This window comes from Zonotrichia leucophrys, chromosome Z (genome assembly GCF_028769735.1).
Source record: "Zonotrichia leucophrys gambelii isolate GWCS_2022_RI chromosome Z, RI_Zleu_2.0, whole genome shotgun sequence".
Lineage (NCBI taxonomy): Eukaryota > Metazoa > Chordata > Aves > Passeriformes > Passerellidae > Zonotrichia > Zonotrichia leucophrys.
The window spans coordinates 52,263,300-52,279,785 of NC_088200.1; the positions used below are offsets into that span (position 1 = coordinate 52,263,300).

The window sequence follows — 16,486 nt, forward strand, 5'->3', positions numbered from 1 at the left end:
CAAATATTCATTACAGCACTTTTCTACAGGCACACTCTGCACAAAATCTATGGGGAACCCTCTATTTACTACTTTTAATACACAGTTACATTGCAGTGCAAGAGAAAAACTTAAAACAGGAAGAGGAACATGAGCTTTGTTTGCCTATGAGAACAATGAGAAGATAACTTCCTCTTTCAGTCTGAGACAAACATCCCAAGCGCACTGTGTTCTGCCAGTTCACCATGAAAGGCAGCAAGACCAGCAAGTTGATCCTAAGGATGTTATGTTCTCACAGCTAAAAGCAATGCTTTAGATTTGTTACATGACATCTAGAAAAATAATTTCTGAGCGCTACAAATTATCTTAGTCATAAGTTTGAACAAGGGCTTTGCAGCCTCTCAGCACAAGAGTTATGAAAGATAAGACTTTACATTAGTTATGCTATAAAACTCTTGCAAGCTTTTTTGTGGCCACAATTCAGCATAATCACTGTGGGAATGCAGTGGTCTAAGTAAGCTATAAATTGCCCTGAATATCTTGAATATCACAGAATGTTCAAGAGCTGATTAAAAAAATAGGACCAGGAAATAAACAAACCTGATGAAAATTAGCTCTTATGCAGCATTTTAAGACAAAATCACAATGATCAAATGCTTCATTTTCTATCTCAATGGTATGATCATGATTGCATTCATTTTTCTCTGATATAAATCATTTAACATTAGGAAGCAGACAACAAAAACGTAGCTTTATTTTCAGACAGATCCTTATCAAAATTGCAAATAGCTACAAGTGGAACCTGTTCAAATGAGAGGAATTTAAATTTCTGAGAAACATTCCACTTGTCTCAAGATACTGCCACTTCTGCAGTAAAACTTGAATTCAGCCCAAGAAACAACCACTACAGTAAAAAAATGGTTTAAGAATTAACTACGTTCTCAGTGTTTTGTTATGTTCTTAGGAAAATGTAGTTGAGACAAGTCAAACACACAGAATACTTACGTCAGAGGTTTAGAAAACATCTTACCTTAACACCTTGAATAAGTCCATTCATTAAAAATGTATGAGTGGGAAATGTTTCATGTAAGACCTGAAGGAAGGGGGGAAAAAAGCACCATTTTAATTATGAGAGACAGGAGAGAGTTGATTCCAAGTTTAAACTTGATTTGTAAAACAGGATAGCTCTATGAGAACTTGTTAGAAAAAAGGATCCTATCCCAAAAAAAAAAAAAAACCAAAAAACCTGGAACAACAAGAATCAAAATATCTTCTACCTCTTTTTTGTTTTCACAAGAAAATGTAAACAAGATTTAATATGTATTTATCGGCATAAGTTCCTATGCTGGCAAAGACTGTAATGCAGAGATAGCTGGTTTGGGACACTGCTCAAAAAGAGGATCAATGTAAGCAAAAACCATCTCTAGGCAGTACAAATTATAAAATTTTTATGTAGCTGCTTCATGTAAAAGGTTGACTGTCAATATTTAAGAGTGAAAATGAGATTCTGCTAAATTACATTGACACAGAAAAAATAGTGCTATATACATAACTGAACACACAGCAGCTATTAAATAGCCATACAGTTAGAAACACTTCCAATTAGTAAGTAGATGCTTACAAATACCAGCAAGAGTTCTCAGTGTTTAAATACAGCTACGAATTCATGTAAGGTGCTTTATCAGCAGTCCTAATTCAAGGACAAGAATGTTAATCTATGCTAAACAGATTTACCATAAATATGCAAGAGAGTTAAGGGGCCTCACAGGTGCTATCACATTGACTAAAAAAAATTATTGTGAAGTTCAAAACATATATGCACAAAAATTCAGATTCGAACAAAACTCACATTCATTTGCCCCTGATATTTATAGCTAAGTGCCACCAATTACAAAAATTACTTATATGTATACTGAGAAAGGGTCACTGAAAAGTATTAGCATCATTTCTACAGGAAGAGTCAGATTCTCAAATCATAGGTTTAATCAAAGTGGTGGTTCTCTTACTAATTACTGGTCAGATAATTCTCTTTATTTACATCACTTTTGCCTCCTGCCATCATCCTTTGATTAGGTATTTAAAACAATTTTTCACCTGTTAGAACACTGATTTTATAAACTGAGGAAAAAAAAGATCAGAACTCAAATTACAGATCTAAAAGCAGATGCCTTCAACGTTAAAGAAAAACAAAACAAAACAAACAAAAATAGGAAACTCAGAGTCAAATCTAATTACCTGTGAGCTGTTTTCTAGTATTTTTTCCTGAGAGGAAACCCTTGCTGATACTAAGTTCAAGTTCTTTGATATTAATTTGTTACTTTATAGACAAGAGAAGTGGACAAACTGGTAGAGGGAACTGCTTTATTCCAGTTCTACCAATATACATATTAAAAAAAATATATATATATATTGAAGAGAGAACATGTCATTAATATTGCTTATGGTAACTTAATAACACTGGTTACAAGTCCATAAATAAAAAAAAATGTCCATAACCCTTTGTGTGCTTTACAAAGACTTTAAATCTTTTCTTCTCCAAGTATAAGTGTCATGTAACTAACAGTACAGTTTTGCTGACAGATGTCAAAAGAAGTGAAAAAGCAATTTAAAATTTAACTTTAAATAATCTCAGCCATCAAACAATTTATTTTCATATATGCAACATTTTAATTACACTAAAAGTGAACAATGACCCACAGAATCATGAAAAAAATCACAAAAAATTGAATAACCATGAGCTTTGATCAACAGGCCAGACATTATCATTTCTGCCCTTCCTACCTGACAAACCTGCTTGAGCAGAAGTAGGCAGCTGGCAGATCAAAGGCTGAACCTTGCTCATATCATTCTCTACATGATCTCTAGTACTGCTAGCTCATAAGCAGGCCAATGTAAGCTACCAGAGGTACATCACAAGACAGGTGCAAAGTATCAAACCAGACTTGAAATTACATAAACCACACAGCAGCCATTCAGTGTTTACAAAGCTGATTACAAATAAAGACGATTACCCTCAACTATGGACCTATTCCAGTTGGAGTACACTACTGGGCAACTATTGAATACACAGTTCTATTAAAATTTGTGGAGGTTTACAGATCTGTAAGAATCATGATTTGCATATTTATCCTTTTAAATGAGAAGTGCCAAACTTGCACAAGTTGAAACTGAGCACTTTGGTTAAGAAAAAAAAGCAAAGAAAAAGGAAATACAAGGAAGATCACCCAGTAAGCTTCCCTATATTTTGACACCAGCAAGACAGGATGAGAGGACAGTCATTTTGTGAGACAACTGCTTAATGGAAATGTGTCAACTGTTTATGTGAACTTCTTTATTACTAAGTGATGTTACAAAGTTCAGTAACAGCCTTTAGAAAAGTTAGGCAAATACATTCCAAGAGTTATGTACATTATCTTACTTGGAGTTTGGAGAAGGAAAAGAATTAACTCTTTTAATCATACAAAACTTTGTTTGCCATGTTTTCAAAGTGGTCTCAAGTATAAGGCAGTGAAAACCTGGACTAGGAGAGGTAGACCTTCTGCAATTGCTCACAGGCAGGCCCCACTAAAATGAATGAGATCCATGCCTTCAAATTAAATGCTTCATATCCTATTACCAAACACTCAAATTATCTGTTCACCTAGAAAATAACCAGAACATAATAAATACTTATGAAATCCATTTCTTACATGAATGACTTTGCACTTGAAGTTACATGCTGACTTAACAGGCAGCCCATGGGAATATACATAGTTAATGAAGGGTTGCACAGTTTTATTCAGTTGTTACAAGAGGAAGATTAACTCAACTATGAAGTCTTGAAAAAGCCAGAATTTCCAGAGATACTTTAATCAATAGACTAAACTGGTGTTAGTCTAAAAGGCAAATAAGAGTTAAAGAGCAGTACAGCAGAATTAATTTATTTTTCTTTATCTTCTAGTCTTTCAGCAGTCCAGATCTCAGCTGCTTAGACTTCTGGAATTGAGGTAATGAGATATGCATTAATATAAAGCAAATTAAATCCAAAATCCCTAGAAATTAGCAAATTAACATTTGTCAATACCAAGGTAACAGCTGATGAACAATACTTACTGCTAGCATTGGAGTTGTCAAGAGCCCCCAGGCAAAGAATTCCAGGAATATGACCACCACTGCATGGTAAACACTTGGCTGACCAATACCTTGGTGCTAAAAAGAAAAAAAACAACAAATGCAGTGGTTGTACACATCCACTTCATTACATGTGTAAATATCTCTTACAAACATGTTTTGAGCATAACCACTTTTCAGCATGACCTACTAACCAAGCCCTTGGGAACAACAATAAGCCAAACAAGGGAGGAGAAATTGTTTTGTATTACAAAACAATTAAAGATCTCTAGGGAACTTCAAAGTTTGTTCCCTTGAACACCTGCTGACTGAAAAGAATTATTGGCCCTATTCCTGACATTGTCCTGTACTGCTCTCACCCCCAACATGTCTTTAGGCTTTCTCCCATTTGAGCATTATTCACAACCCTTCCACAACAAGGTAACAAATGGTATACCTCTCCCTGCTTCCTCCAAAAGTGACAAGACACATCCACTTCATTAAAATCACAGCACTGCTTCAACAAAACCATGACAACGTACATAATCAGAACAGCAACAATTTTTGTATTTGAAAATGCCAAAGTATAAGACAATAAGGAGCTGCTTATGTCATCTGTACAACTGTTTTCTATTGATTGCTGACCAACTGATTCTATGCTTGTGTCTCCAAATACAGACTTCAGACTATGGAACTATTCTACCTGTCAAAAAGCAACTCCGGAAAGAATTAGCAAACTATCAGGTACTCATGATTTTGTGAAACTGCTGCCATTCAAGATCAAAGGACTTGATCCCAGATGAGATTAATGAAACCTTTTTATTTAGATTAAATGGGCAGAACCCTTGGGAAAGGTGCATTTAACCAGAACTGCTGTTTGCTTGCTTTCTTCCTGAAAGAGATTTAAGCAGAGGTGCTGAACAGTTGAGTGGGCTTCACGGCAGTGACAGCAACTGTTGACAAGAGGAGACTGACAGACATCATTTAGCTACAGTTCTGAAAGCCTTCAACACAGCTCCATGCGACACCCTTACCTCCAAATAGGAGACACATGGATTTGAAGTGTGAACCATCTGGTGGATAAGGAACTGGCTGGATGGATGAAGCCAGAGAGTTGCGGCTCTGTGTTCAGGTGGAGGCTGGTGACATGTGGTGTGCCTCAGGGCTCTAATGTGGGACGAGTGGTCTTCAATACCTTCACTCCTGACACAGACAGTGGGATAGAGTGCAGCTCCAGCAAGAGTGCAGATGACACAAAGCTGTGCAGTACAAGTGACACAATGGAAGGGCAGGCTGCCATTCACAGAGAGTGGGACGAACCCCAGAATTGGGCCCACAAGAATCTCATTAATTAAACAGGTCTGGGTGCCAGGTGCTGCACCTGGGTCAGGGCAATCCCAGACATGAACACAGACTGGGAGAAGAATGAGAGAGGAGCCCTGAGGTGGACTTGGGGATTATTGTGGATGAAAAGTTGGACATAAGCCAGCAATATGCACTCACAGCCTAGAGGGCCAACCACATTCTGGGCTGCGTTAAAACAGGAGTAGTAGCAAGTGAAGGGAGAGGATTTTTGATCTTCTACTCTGCTCTCAGGAGACCCCACCTGTAACACTGTGTCCAGCTCTGGAGCCATCAATACAGGAAGGACACGGATCTGTTACAGTGGGTCCAGAGGAGGCCACAAAGTTATCAGAAGGCTGGAGCATCTCTCCTATGAAGACAGGCTGGGAGTGCTGGGGTTGCTCAGCCTCCAAGAAGAGAAGAGAAGGCTCCAGGGAGACCTCTGTGGCCTCTCACTGCTTGAGGGGGTCTTTTGAAAAAGAGTGACTTTCAAAAAAGGAACAGTGACTTTTTATTGGGGAGACTGTGATAGGAGAAGGGGAATAGTTTAAAAAGAAAAAAGGAGAGATTAGGTATGAGGAAGAAATTCTTCACTCAACAAACAGTGAGGCACTGCATCAAGTTCTTGGAAGAGTTAAAACCTAGTTGGATGGAACCCTGAGCAATTTCCCTAGTGGATGGAATCTTCTCCACTGGTGGAGGGGTTGGAATTAGACAATCTTCAAGGTTCCTTCCAATCAAAAACATTCCATGATGTTTTAATTTCTGACTACCCCTTGGCACAGTAACTGTTTTACATAGTTTTTGTGTTCCAAAATTATTCTTTGCCTTTCTCCTAGCAACTGTCCTGCAAAAGACTGTTTTTCAGTGTTTCCAGCGAATCCAAGGCCATTTCACTCCAACAGAAGAGTGCAATTTAATAATGTAGAATTCAGTTAAAGGGACACTACCCAGTGATAAATATCAAATACAATCTGATAAATATCTGACTCATTTCAGCAACTGGACACCAGGGTGAGCATGAAACTCAGGATCTTGCACTGAACACAAAAAAAAAGTCAAGACAACCTATGATGAAGGTAGAGTACAGATGACTTTGGTGTTTCTCCCCTGCTCAAAAACTTTTGATCTAATTGGTAGAAATCACATGTTTTGAAAATGCTTGCATTACAAGATTAATTTACCCTAACTATAGTAAAAACTGTGAAGAAATTCCTAGTGTTTAAACAGTAAATGCATAGGTCTGTAATAATTTTTAGATCCATCATTTTATCAAAACCTGCAGCAGCAGTGTATTCTAGCTAGTAAGATTCAATGTATTTTCTACATTGCAGCTTGCTTCCAAGCATGAAAAATTGAAGAAAACAATTCTCTTTCTCCTGGGAAACAATATCACAGATCAAAAATTACCTCTGGAAGGCTTTCAAGAGTTATTAATATGCAATTTTTTATTTCTAAATAGCAAAGATTCCAAAGGCTATGGGGGTAAAAAAAATATTCTCCTCATATAAGAAGTCTTTAAGTACTTCTATATTAGTAACAGGATAACAATTTTATGAATATTTTTTTTGCCAAGATGTCTGTCTGTCAGACTAGCACTTAACACTAATTACACTGAAATCTGAAGACCCTTCCACAGCAGTTTCCTCTGAAAAAACCAAATTTCACAGCAGAGTAGGTAAAGGATGCCCCTGCCTCCACTTTACTTCCCTCACAACTTTATACTGCTAAGTATGTTGCTGCATCATTAATATCTGGTCTGCATTTGGTAAACATTTTTAATGCCATGAAAAATGAAGTTTTGGAGTGTTTGGAGTTTTTTAATAGTGTTTTTATTACGCACAAATTTGATCTTATATATTTTAGCAGAAAAATTATGTACATACACACTCAAAGACAAGCATGGAGATTAAAACAGTCTGCAAATCATTTCTGGCAGCATCACGCAGCTTACAGTTAGCTGCACCGACCTACTAAAAAACCAGAAAACACCATAGCCTTTTGGATTCAAGCCATGACCTGAAAAACTAAAATTCAGATCTTGAAAGGAACATGTACCTGTTAAAAATAAGACAAGCATTCTACGTCAAATATACTAGCACTACCAATATATGATCCACTTTGACTATAGTTTATTATTTTCTTTGAGTTTTCCTTACAGTGTCCTAAATATGTAGATTAATTAAAAATCTTGTGCTAAGTGCTGCATTGGAAAATTAAAATCATGAAACCAGGAAAGTGTACTGACATTATCAACATAGAAGTTGCATGCCTCATTCACTGCCCTCAAAACTGGAAGTGTTTTAAGTGTCCTCAGAAAAGGCCTTAAAATTGTTAAGGGCTTATTTTCTACTCACATGAGTAGAAAATACTTTTCTGCTTAATGGGACGGAACTGTGTGTGGGCTGCGAAACTATGTATGAACATTATAACAGCCTTCAAATGCAGCTGTTTGTCAAGGTTTTATACTTGCACAATCATTAATGAGCAAAACATTACTTCATCTCAAATGCTTAACAATACAAGTTTTAGGCCATCACTGTAAAATCTGAAGCCCTGAAAGTTCTAACAAAACATCTGTTATTTCTCCAGTTTTACATTTTGCTCCTCCAATGCCTCTTTTCACTGCCAAATTCTAATATATCGATTTTTTTTCTGCCTTTCTTGGAGTCAGAGTAAATCTGAAACTTAATTTGAAGGAAGCTGGGATAACTACTGGGAGGCAGTACAATCTTTTTGCAAAGCTAAACAGCTGTTGACCATTCATAAATCCATGAAAGAATGTCAAAATGATAAATCCAGTTGGTAATAATTGCTCATAGAAAAGGAGGAGGAAAATGCATTCTAGTATTAGTAACAATACCTTATCTAAGCTATTCTGAAGAACGGCTAATACAATTCACCCTAAAATACTCTGCAGCAAAATGCAAGCTTATAGCCAGTCCTAGATCTGCAGAGCAAACTAAGAACAGGCAGTATTTATTATTCATACAGTTTTTAGACAACTACTTATCTGTTAATTCAAATCTATAATGTAACAATTAAAATTGTTTGAATGCCTGCAAAAGCATCTTAACATCAATTTCAAGAATGCCTGTTTATTTTTCTGAAGAAATATGCTTTTTTCAGAACAAAATCATTTGTCACTGTTCAAATCCTGAAGTCATCCAGAGCACCTTTTCAAATTTTTTCTATTTTGATGAGGGCCAAACAGTCCTGCTAGGCAAATTAAGCAAAAGTTTCAACTGGATAAACAGGCTTTTTTTCCTCCCTTAAGGGTGAAGCAGCAGAGCTGGACATGAAAGGTTTGTTTCAATATACACCTGGAAAAGCCCTGGGCAACCTGCTCAAGTCTCACTGATGATCCTGTCCTGAAGAGGAAGGTATTTCCCTAAAGTACCTTTCCAGTAACATAATCCTATTATCTTTTAGGCAGAAAACAACCAAACTCAAACTGAACTTCTGAATTGCCAACCACAGGAACTTGCTTTTGTCCCCCTACACCATCCCCCGGGAAATTCCTTCCCACCAAGCGTTACGGTCCCTCGGGAGAGTCCGCTAGTTGCTTGTTCTACTTGCAGTACAGACAAGCATTTGCAAAGAGCACTCACTGTCCTACAATATGTAAAACAACATTCAAATTAATTAGTATGAGTTTAATTAATTTTTTTCTAAGTGCCTACAGAAACATTTTCCACTACAAAAATTAACTGATTCAAATAGTTATTTTTTATACTACCATCTGCACTGCAGTCCACTATGTCAATTCTGGTATCTTCAAGAAGAAAAGAACTGAATTAACAGAATCAGTAAAACACTCCAAGAAACATGCTTTCATGTATCAATCATTTAGATTCTGAAGTTCATGACAAATTATAATATTCATTCCCTTTACACACTTATCTTCATTACTATTTCATTAGTTTCCTCCAAAATGCAACCATTTCAAATGCAAACTTCTCCTGGTATGTCTCACTACAAGACTATTTAATTATTTTAGCTTATTCTTGAACAAGTATTATGCCACCAATCCATCTCACTTCATGATGGATTCTCCTTCTTCCACACGCTACCCAGATAGAGACTAACATGCAATATCCCCAGAAAACTTTCTAGTGACTCTTTTCTTTAATTTTCAAACAGAAGCATTTTGGATCCACCTTAATTCCAACTGTTCACCAGAAATGCTCTACTTGCTGGAATTTTTGCTGGCAAAAATTCAATGCAAAAATATACAGAACACAAATGAAAGTGCTTTCCAATCCAGTACAGCATTTTAGATATATCTTGTGAGCTGCAATATAAATGATAACTAATTCAGATTGCAATGAGGGCAATGGCAAAGAGCAACAAAAGTTTGTGGAATGTATAGAACAAATTAAATGGCAGATGGAAATTAATGTATATTAATTTAAGCAATGCAAACAAGAAGAAACAATCTTAATTCCACATATAAGATTATTACAAAATAGGAATGTGATCCTGGAAAAAAAGAATTCAATGAAAGAAATGAGTCTAGCATTCAGCAGTGGCTCACTAACACATGTTCAAAAGAACTTCCCCTGTTAGGAAAAAGATTATCACTATATTACTGCATTAACATGTGACGTGCCTGCCTAGCTAATCCTCTTCTTCTGATGTTCTGACCATTTTTAATAGCTCTATATAAAGATCCTCCTCTTATCCTATGACTGTTTCGTTCAGAAGCTTTAAGCAATGTTCATTGTTGAATAATCTATTTTACAGAAGCACAAGAGGCCCACAGAAAGAACAGGAACACCACCAAAGAATACTGAAGCAGCTTCCTCCAAACTGCAATAAAAATATTTACAGAAAGGGTAAATGTGATTCATTGAACTGGGACCGACATGATACGAAGGGCGTTAAAAAAATTTGCCACTACCTCCCTACACTAAAATACAAGAAAATAAGTGGCACTTTACACAATCTATTCTTAAGGTCTCAAATGTCATGCCATACTGTATTTCCTGCTGGGAACACATTCCTGTTTCAGTTTAGACTGGACAAGTTTAGAAGCAGGAATATTTTAAGGCACGTAAAGCATGAAGATCATTTCTGGTTCAGTCTTCATTGCTGAAGCCACTGAGGTAGGAAGATCACCCAAGCAAACAACTGCCATACATCCTGACACATTCTGAAAGCTCCGCTCTAGACAGTGCCTCATTGCTTCTTAAAAATACTTCATACAGAAGTAACATATAACTAGCATATTACACTACAGCAAGTTGGAAGCCAATTTATCTGTTTAAGTTTTCTTTGTAAAACTTAGAAATACGTACAATACTGAGAAATTCCTCTAATAAGCCCTGGCTGCTTAGTTAATACACATGCTTCTCCATAGTGCAGATAGTTACTCAAAGTCCTTGTGCAGCAGGCGAGGTTAAGGATCTTTATGATTAATTATATAACTATTACTTGATAATTAAAGTTTTTACTGATCTAGCCTACAGTGCTTTTCTTGGAATGATAGAATCCAGAGCATCACTAACAGTAGACTTGTAACAGCAGAAGCACTCTCTCAGCAAAAATATAAACCAGAATGATTTGTTTTTAAACAGAACAGCTAAACATTCCTGGTAACAGTTCAGAGTTTATGTCAATCTGACAGGATGGGAAGATTCAGAATTACACTGGCAATCTTGAGAATGTAATATCGTTCATCTCTAATCATTCAGATTTAACAGTAAAAAATAACTTGTGTGGGAGAAAACAGTGCTCCACAAAGGACTTAACACACAAACTCACAAATGAACTACTAAAAACTATGTTTTTACCACCAGCAATATAATTTAAATTCTACAAGCAAGAAATTTAAGAAACGAGCTTACGGAGTTCAGATCTGTTTCAGCAAAGTCTCATAATATTAAATCATGATGTCTTAGTTTTACTGTGCTGTATTTTTTATGCAGTATAAAAAAGAAAACTGCTAACACTAAGGGCAAGAATACATAATTCTTTGGGCACATATAGTTGTGCTTCACTGTGTAAAGCAATATAAAATTTAAATAATAAAGGCTGGCAAAATTCCGAGATGTACAGTTCAGAATGCTTATATTATCTTTCCAAAATATATAAAGGTCTTGGGCTTCATAATAGTTGTGACATTTTGCAATGTCCAAGAACATGAAACTAACATCTGATTCTCAAAGAGGTACAGATGTGTGACTTTTTAATTCATACTCTATTTAGGATTTCGCCCACAAAAGCACTTTATTTAGACAGTATGACACTATTTTGCTGAAAAGTTTCCTTAGTGTGCCATTTTACTGGCAATAGGTTGCCCAGAAATGAAGTGCGCAGTGCAATTATTCTGAATGCCATGCTAAGCTTTATACTACCAGCATTCATAATTCATATATAACAAGATTGCACAAGAGATAACAAAATATCCCATGGCATCATTTACTTAAATTTCTGAGGCTCACTGAAGTCATGGTAATACAGCCAAGAAAAATTATTTAATTCCATTGGAATTTAGTTAAACATACTGTTGTTTAACTATTATTAATTTTTAGGTAGTAACTCAATTCATAAGTCATTTGTTCAGCATTTGTATTTCAGCTCTTCAATTCAGTGAAGCCAGTGCATTCAGCAAGGTGAGGTTAGTTACAGCATCCAAGATGAAGAGATAAAAGGAGAAAAACTTGCACAATCTGCCAGACTTGGTCATACTCTTCCACTTTGTCTTACTGATCTGATACGAAAAAAGAGTAAAAATAAAAATGCAAAACTAAGACATTCTTCAGAGACCAAAGAAGCAGCTCACAAAAAATTCACTTCTGGATTTATTTCTTCAGCAGCAGTCCAAGCACCAAGCTTCCTCTTCCAAATGCCTGGGACGCACTACCACTGAAATCAAGCAGATCTCTGCACCTACATCTAAAGCCATGACCCAACCCCTCATATTTTACTGTGAATACACTCTTTCAATAAAGTCTAGGCAGAGAGAGTTGTAGCAATATGACAACCATGTGAGAATCACAGGGAGGTGCAGGAACTGCAATTACAAAGCAGACTGTTCAGTCAGGAACAGAAGCAGACCCTAACATGATATAACTGCACTACTGAGATAAGGCTAGAGCCCCATACGGTCTGTATCTTATGAGATGCTTTACAGGATCACAAAGTCTTCCAAGGCCACAATTAAGAGGGATGGGACAAAAAGCACACTCAGAAAACCAAACCTCAGATCATTTTACAAAATTAAGAATTTATGTCATTTTGAAGCTAAATTTTCAAACTTACAGAAGAGCATATATTAAGTACTCAAAAGGATTTTTTAACACTTAATTCAACTTTATCAGATCCATCCATTAATTGAAAAATGGGTTAGTGCCTTTGTCAGTTATAGATTTCATTTCCATTTGAGTTCTACTTTTCAAAATTAGAAAAAAAAAAATCACTTCTTTCATTTCTTTTTAAATTTCCCTACATGTACCTTCCATTTTCTAGCCTCTGTTCATACATCAAAAAATTCAACTATTTTTCTTCTACAGAGTTAGGAGATCAATCCTCTGTTTCTTTCACCACATCTTCTGAGCTAATAAAACTGAAACTTTCTGTTTCTTAACTAAAACATTAACTTTTCAAAACTCTTTCAGAGATAGTTGTGTAGTTTAACTTCAGATTCCATATACACTACACTCTTTAATGACACAAATCTGAACTGCAATTCTACCATACAGCAGACACCAGCTGCACTTCTTGAAGAGTCCAACCTGCTTTTTGAAGGGCATAACCATTTCTAAAAGACAACTGAAAGACTCAAATACAGAAGTGGTACACCATAAGAAGAGTGAAGCAATCATTTTGGAATTAACTTACATAAAAGAGACTACTTTACTAATGAATTCCACAGAACATTTTTCTACATCTTCATTAATCATCTACTAGAAGCACCTTAAGATCTTCATCAAATACAAGTAAGGCAGAAAGAATGTATGTGTATCAAACAGATGGCTTCAAGATTTTTTTTTAATATTCTTCAGCTCTAACTACAATATCACATTAATGCTACACTGTTAATGTACCAAATAGAACAGCTAAAAATACTTCTTCACCTTCACGTAAAACAGCCCACTATCTTCTCTCTGACAGCACAGATGCTTATCTGTGGGAGGACAGGTAACACACAAAGGAGATGCTGACTCCCTACACAAACCTAACACTGTTTTATAACTTTTGGCACATGCAAAGTTTTCAGCATACCCAACTTTGTGAGCAAACTAATACCAAATTATTCAGGTACACAAGAACATAAATATAACTCAAGAAAGCTTGCAATTCAGATGCAAAAAAAAATGTACGTGAATTCAATTTGCTGAAAAAGATTCACCGTGGTAAGGCACTGCCTTGTTTTGCATCGGTGCCCTTTTAAAAACTGTTCGCCAGAATCACCTGTTTTATAACTTTGTGCCTTCCTCTGAGTTCTTCTACTCCATCAAGACCGCTGGGTTAACTCCAACAAAACAGGATGAGTTCTATAGCCTCAGCCAGTTCCAACCTGCCTGAAACAAGTCACCTGTCATCTACTGCAGAAAGCTCAAGGGATGTGACCTCTGAGCTGGTTTTAAGGCACCTTGTGAGCACACTGACGTACTTAGAGAAAGGCTTAAGCCTTTTTCTTCAGAAAGCAATTAGGCACGGCTACCACTCGTACAAACGCAACTTTGCAGCGAGGGCACGGATCACTCACTCCCTCCCAGCTCCTCTTGTCGCACAAGATCTCAGCGCCCAGTGTGAAGAGACGAAACAGAAAGCACAGCCACTTACAGAAACTGGGTGCGGTAACCCCGTGGGTAAGGTTCAATACGGAGTACCTTCAAGTGCTCTTAAGGAAAACTTAAGTTTTACCTTCCTGGCACCTCGGATTCATACATTTTAAAAGAAAACCTATTTACAGCCACCTTCTCACAGGTGCTGTTACGCAGGTTACTCCGCCCGGGATAAAACTCCTAAAGAATGTAGCGAGGCTGTCAGGGTCGGGCAGGGCAAGGCAGGGCAGGGCCGACTCGAAGAACCCGCCGCACCTCTCAACTTCCACACGGCATCCAAGGGCGGGACGCTCCAGGAAACACCTCGGCAGGCAGCTGAAGGGAAGCTGTCCCTCACGGCCGGGCCGGGCGCTGATACCCACGGGCCGCCCGGCCCAGCCCGTAACGCACGGCCGCGCTCAGGGCCGGCAGGAACCGCACGCAGCCGCAGCCGCAGCCCCCGCCACCGCAGCGGAGCCCCCGCTCCCACCGTGCACTCACCACGCCACCGCCGCCCGCCGTCAGGCCGACCCTCTTGCCCAGCATGATGCAGCCGCCCCACCTGGCGCCGTCGCTGCCCTCCCACGACGGCAGCTGCGACGACGACGCCGGTGGCGGCGGCTCCTCCTCCTCCTTCTTCTTCTTTGCCGCCCGGTCCCGGGCTGGCGGCGGCTCCGGCTCCGGCTCCGGCTCGGGGCTCATGTCGCTCCCACCATGGCCCCTCCCGGAGCGGCCGGGCCGGGCCGGCGGCGGCTGCAGCGGCCGCCTCCGCCGGGCTCATGTGACCGCGCGCCCCGCCCCTCGCGCCGAACCGCCCCCGCCCCTGAGGCGGATTCGAACGGCGGCGCGCGCGGCAGCCAGCTTCCCCCCGGGAATCCGGGTGGGCGGGGCGGGAAGGGGTCCCGAGGCCTTCGAGCCCGAGCCACGACCGACCTCCACCCTGTCACCTAGACCATGGCACTGAGTGCCATATCCAGCCTTCCCTTAAACCCCCTCAGGGTCCGTGACTCCACCACTTCCCTGGGCAGCCCATTCCAATGTCCAGTCACCCGTTTCTGTGAAGAATTCTTCCTAATGTCCAACCTAAATGTCCCGGCACAGCTTAAGCCTGTGTCCTCTTGACCTGTCACTGGCTGCTGGGGGAAAGAGGCCAGTCCCCACGTGGCTACACGCTCCTTCCAGGTGGTTATGGAGAGTGATAAGGTCACCCCTGAGCCTCCTTTCCTCCAGGCTAAACACCCCTCAGCTCACTCAGCCAGTAAAAGGTAACTGTGAACTAAATGGATGCACGAAATTATTTTTGTTATTATACAGGGATTAGTAAATCAACATATTTTCTTTACATTTCCTTGCCAGCCCAAGCCAACTGCATGTAGAATTTGATGCTTGCTTTCCACTTTTTTTTTTTTAGTAGCCTAGAAGCTCTTACAAAACTTTTCATTTCTTCAAAAATAGCCACCATGAAATATAACAATATTTTTGCTCTTTTCAAGACTTAACCATTTTTCTACTGGCTTGAAAGGCAAGGGATTTTTCCCTGTACAGTTTTCAGTGTTGGTTTTTGTTGTTGGTTGGTTTTGGTTTTTGTATTGAGGCTACCAAGGGATGAGAACCTTTTAAATTCAGATTCCTCAGTCAGAAAGGTATGAATTTATAAGCTTGATGTATCACCAAGAAACCTGTCTACCATGTAAGGTTCATGTAAAATATATTACTTAAATTCATAACTGTATTTTAAAAAATTCACCATTAAAATATTTACATATATAAGTGTTTAATCCACTCTATATACAAACCACTATTAAATGAACAGCTGTAATGACTTTTGATCTGGGCTCAACTGACCCGTCAACTACTTTATGTCCTTATTGCATACAGAATGTAAACTTAGAACAGTTTTGTTCACACACTGAGCTACATATATAATCCTTATTAGGAGCTGGTTATCCAAATAAGTGGAAACAAGGCAAAAAATAAATACTGAGTTTATGAAGAGATGTTACTAGTACAGTTCCTCCCAGTTCTGTGCTCTATGCTTTTTAGAGTATTCTTAGCAACATTTTTAAGCTATCTGGAGGGGTCATTAATAACAAAGACATAGAGTTTATTAGAGAATGCTATTCAAATTAATCAAAACTATAATGTAGAAATACATTATAGAAATACAATGAACATGAGTGACTGTTGAAATGTCAGCTGAAAGTGTTGGTAAGTGAAGATAGGTCCTCCTGGGGAAAAGAATTCTGAGTAGTCATTGGGTTTGTAGACTTCTAAGTCTACTTCTACTTCAAAAAGGTACT

The 16,486-nt window shown here is 38.5% G+C and overlaps 1 protein-coding gene across 1 annotated transcript in view; it reads right to left on the minus strand.

Moving 5' to 3' along the window:
• Nucleotides 1-14,944, minus strand: part of LOC135459934 (hippocampus abundant transcript-like protein 1) — a 28,871-nt gene extending 13,927 nt beyond the window's left edge. Inside the window, exons 1-3 of the mRNA XM_064736427.1 lie at nt 14,688-14,944; nt 4,072-4,167; nt 1,010-1,072 (exon numbers count right to left, since the gene is read on the minus strand). Of these exons, the coding sequence (XP_064592497.1) occupies nt 1,010-1,072; nt 4,072-4,167; nt 14,688-14,888 (360 nt within the window). The 5' untranslated portion in view covers nt 14,889-14,944. The remainder of the gene's footprint in view (nt 1-1,009; nt 1,073-4,071; nt 4,168-14,687) is intronic.
• Between the last annotated feature and the right edge of the window lie 1,542 nt (nt 14,945-16,486).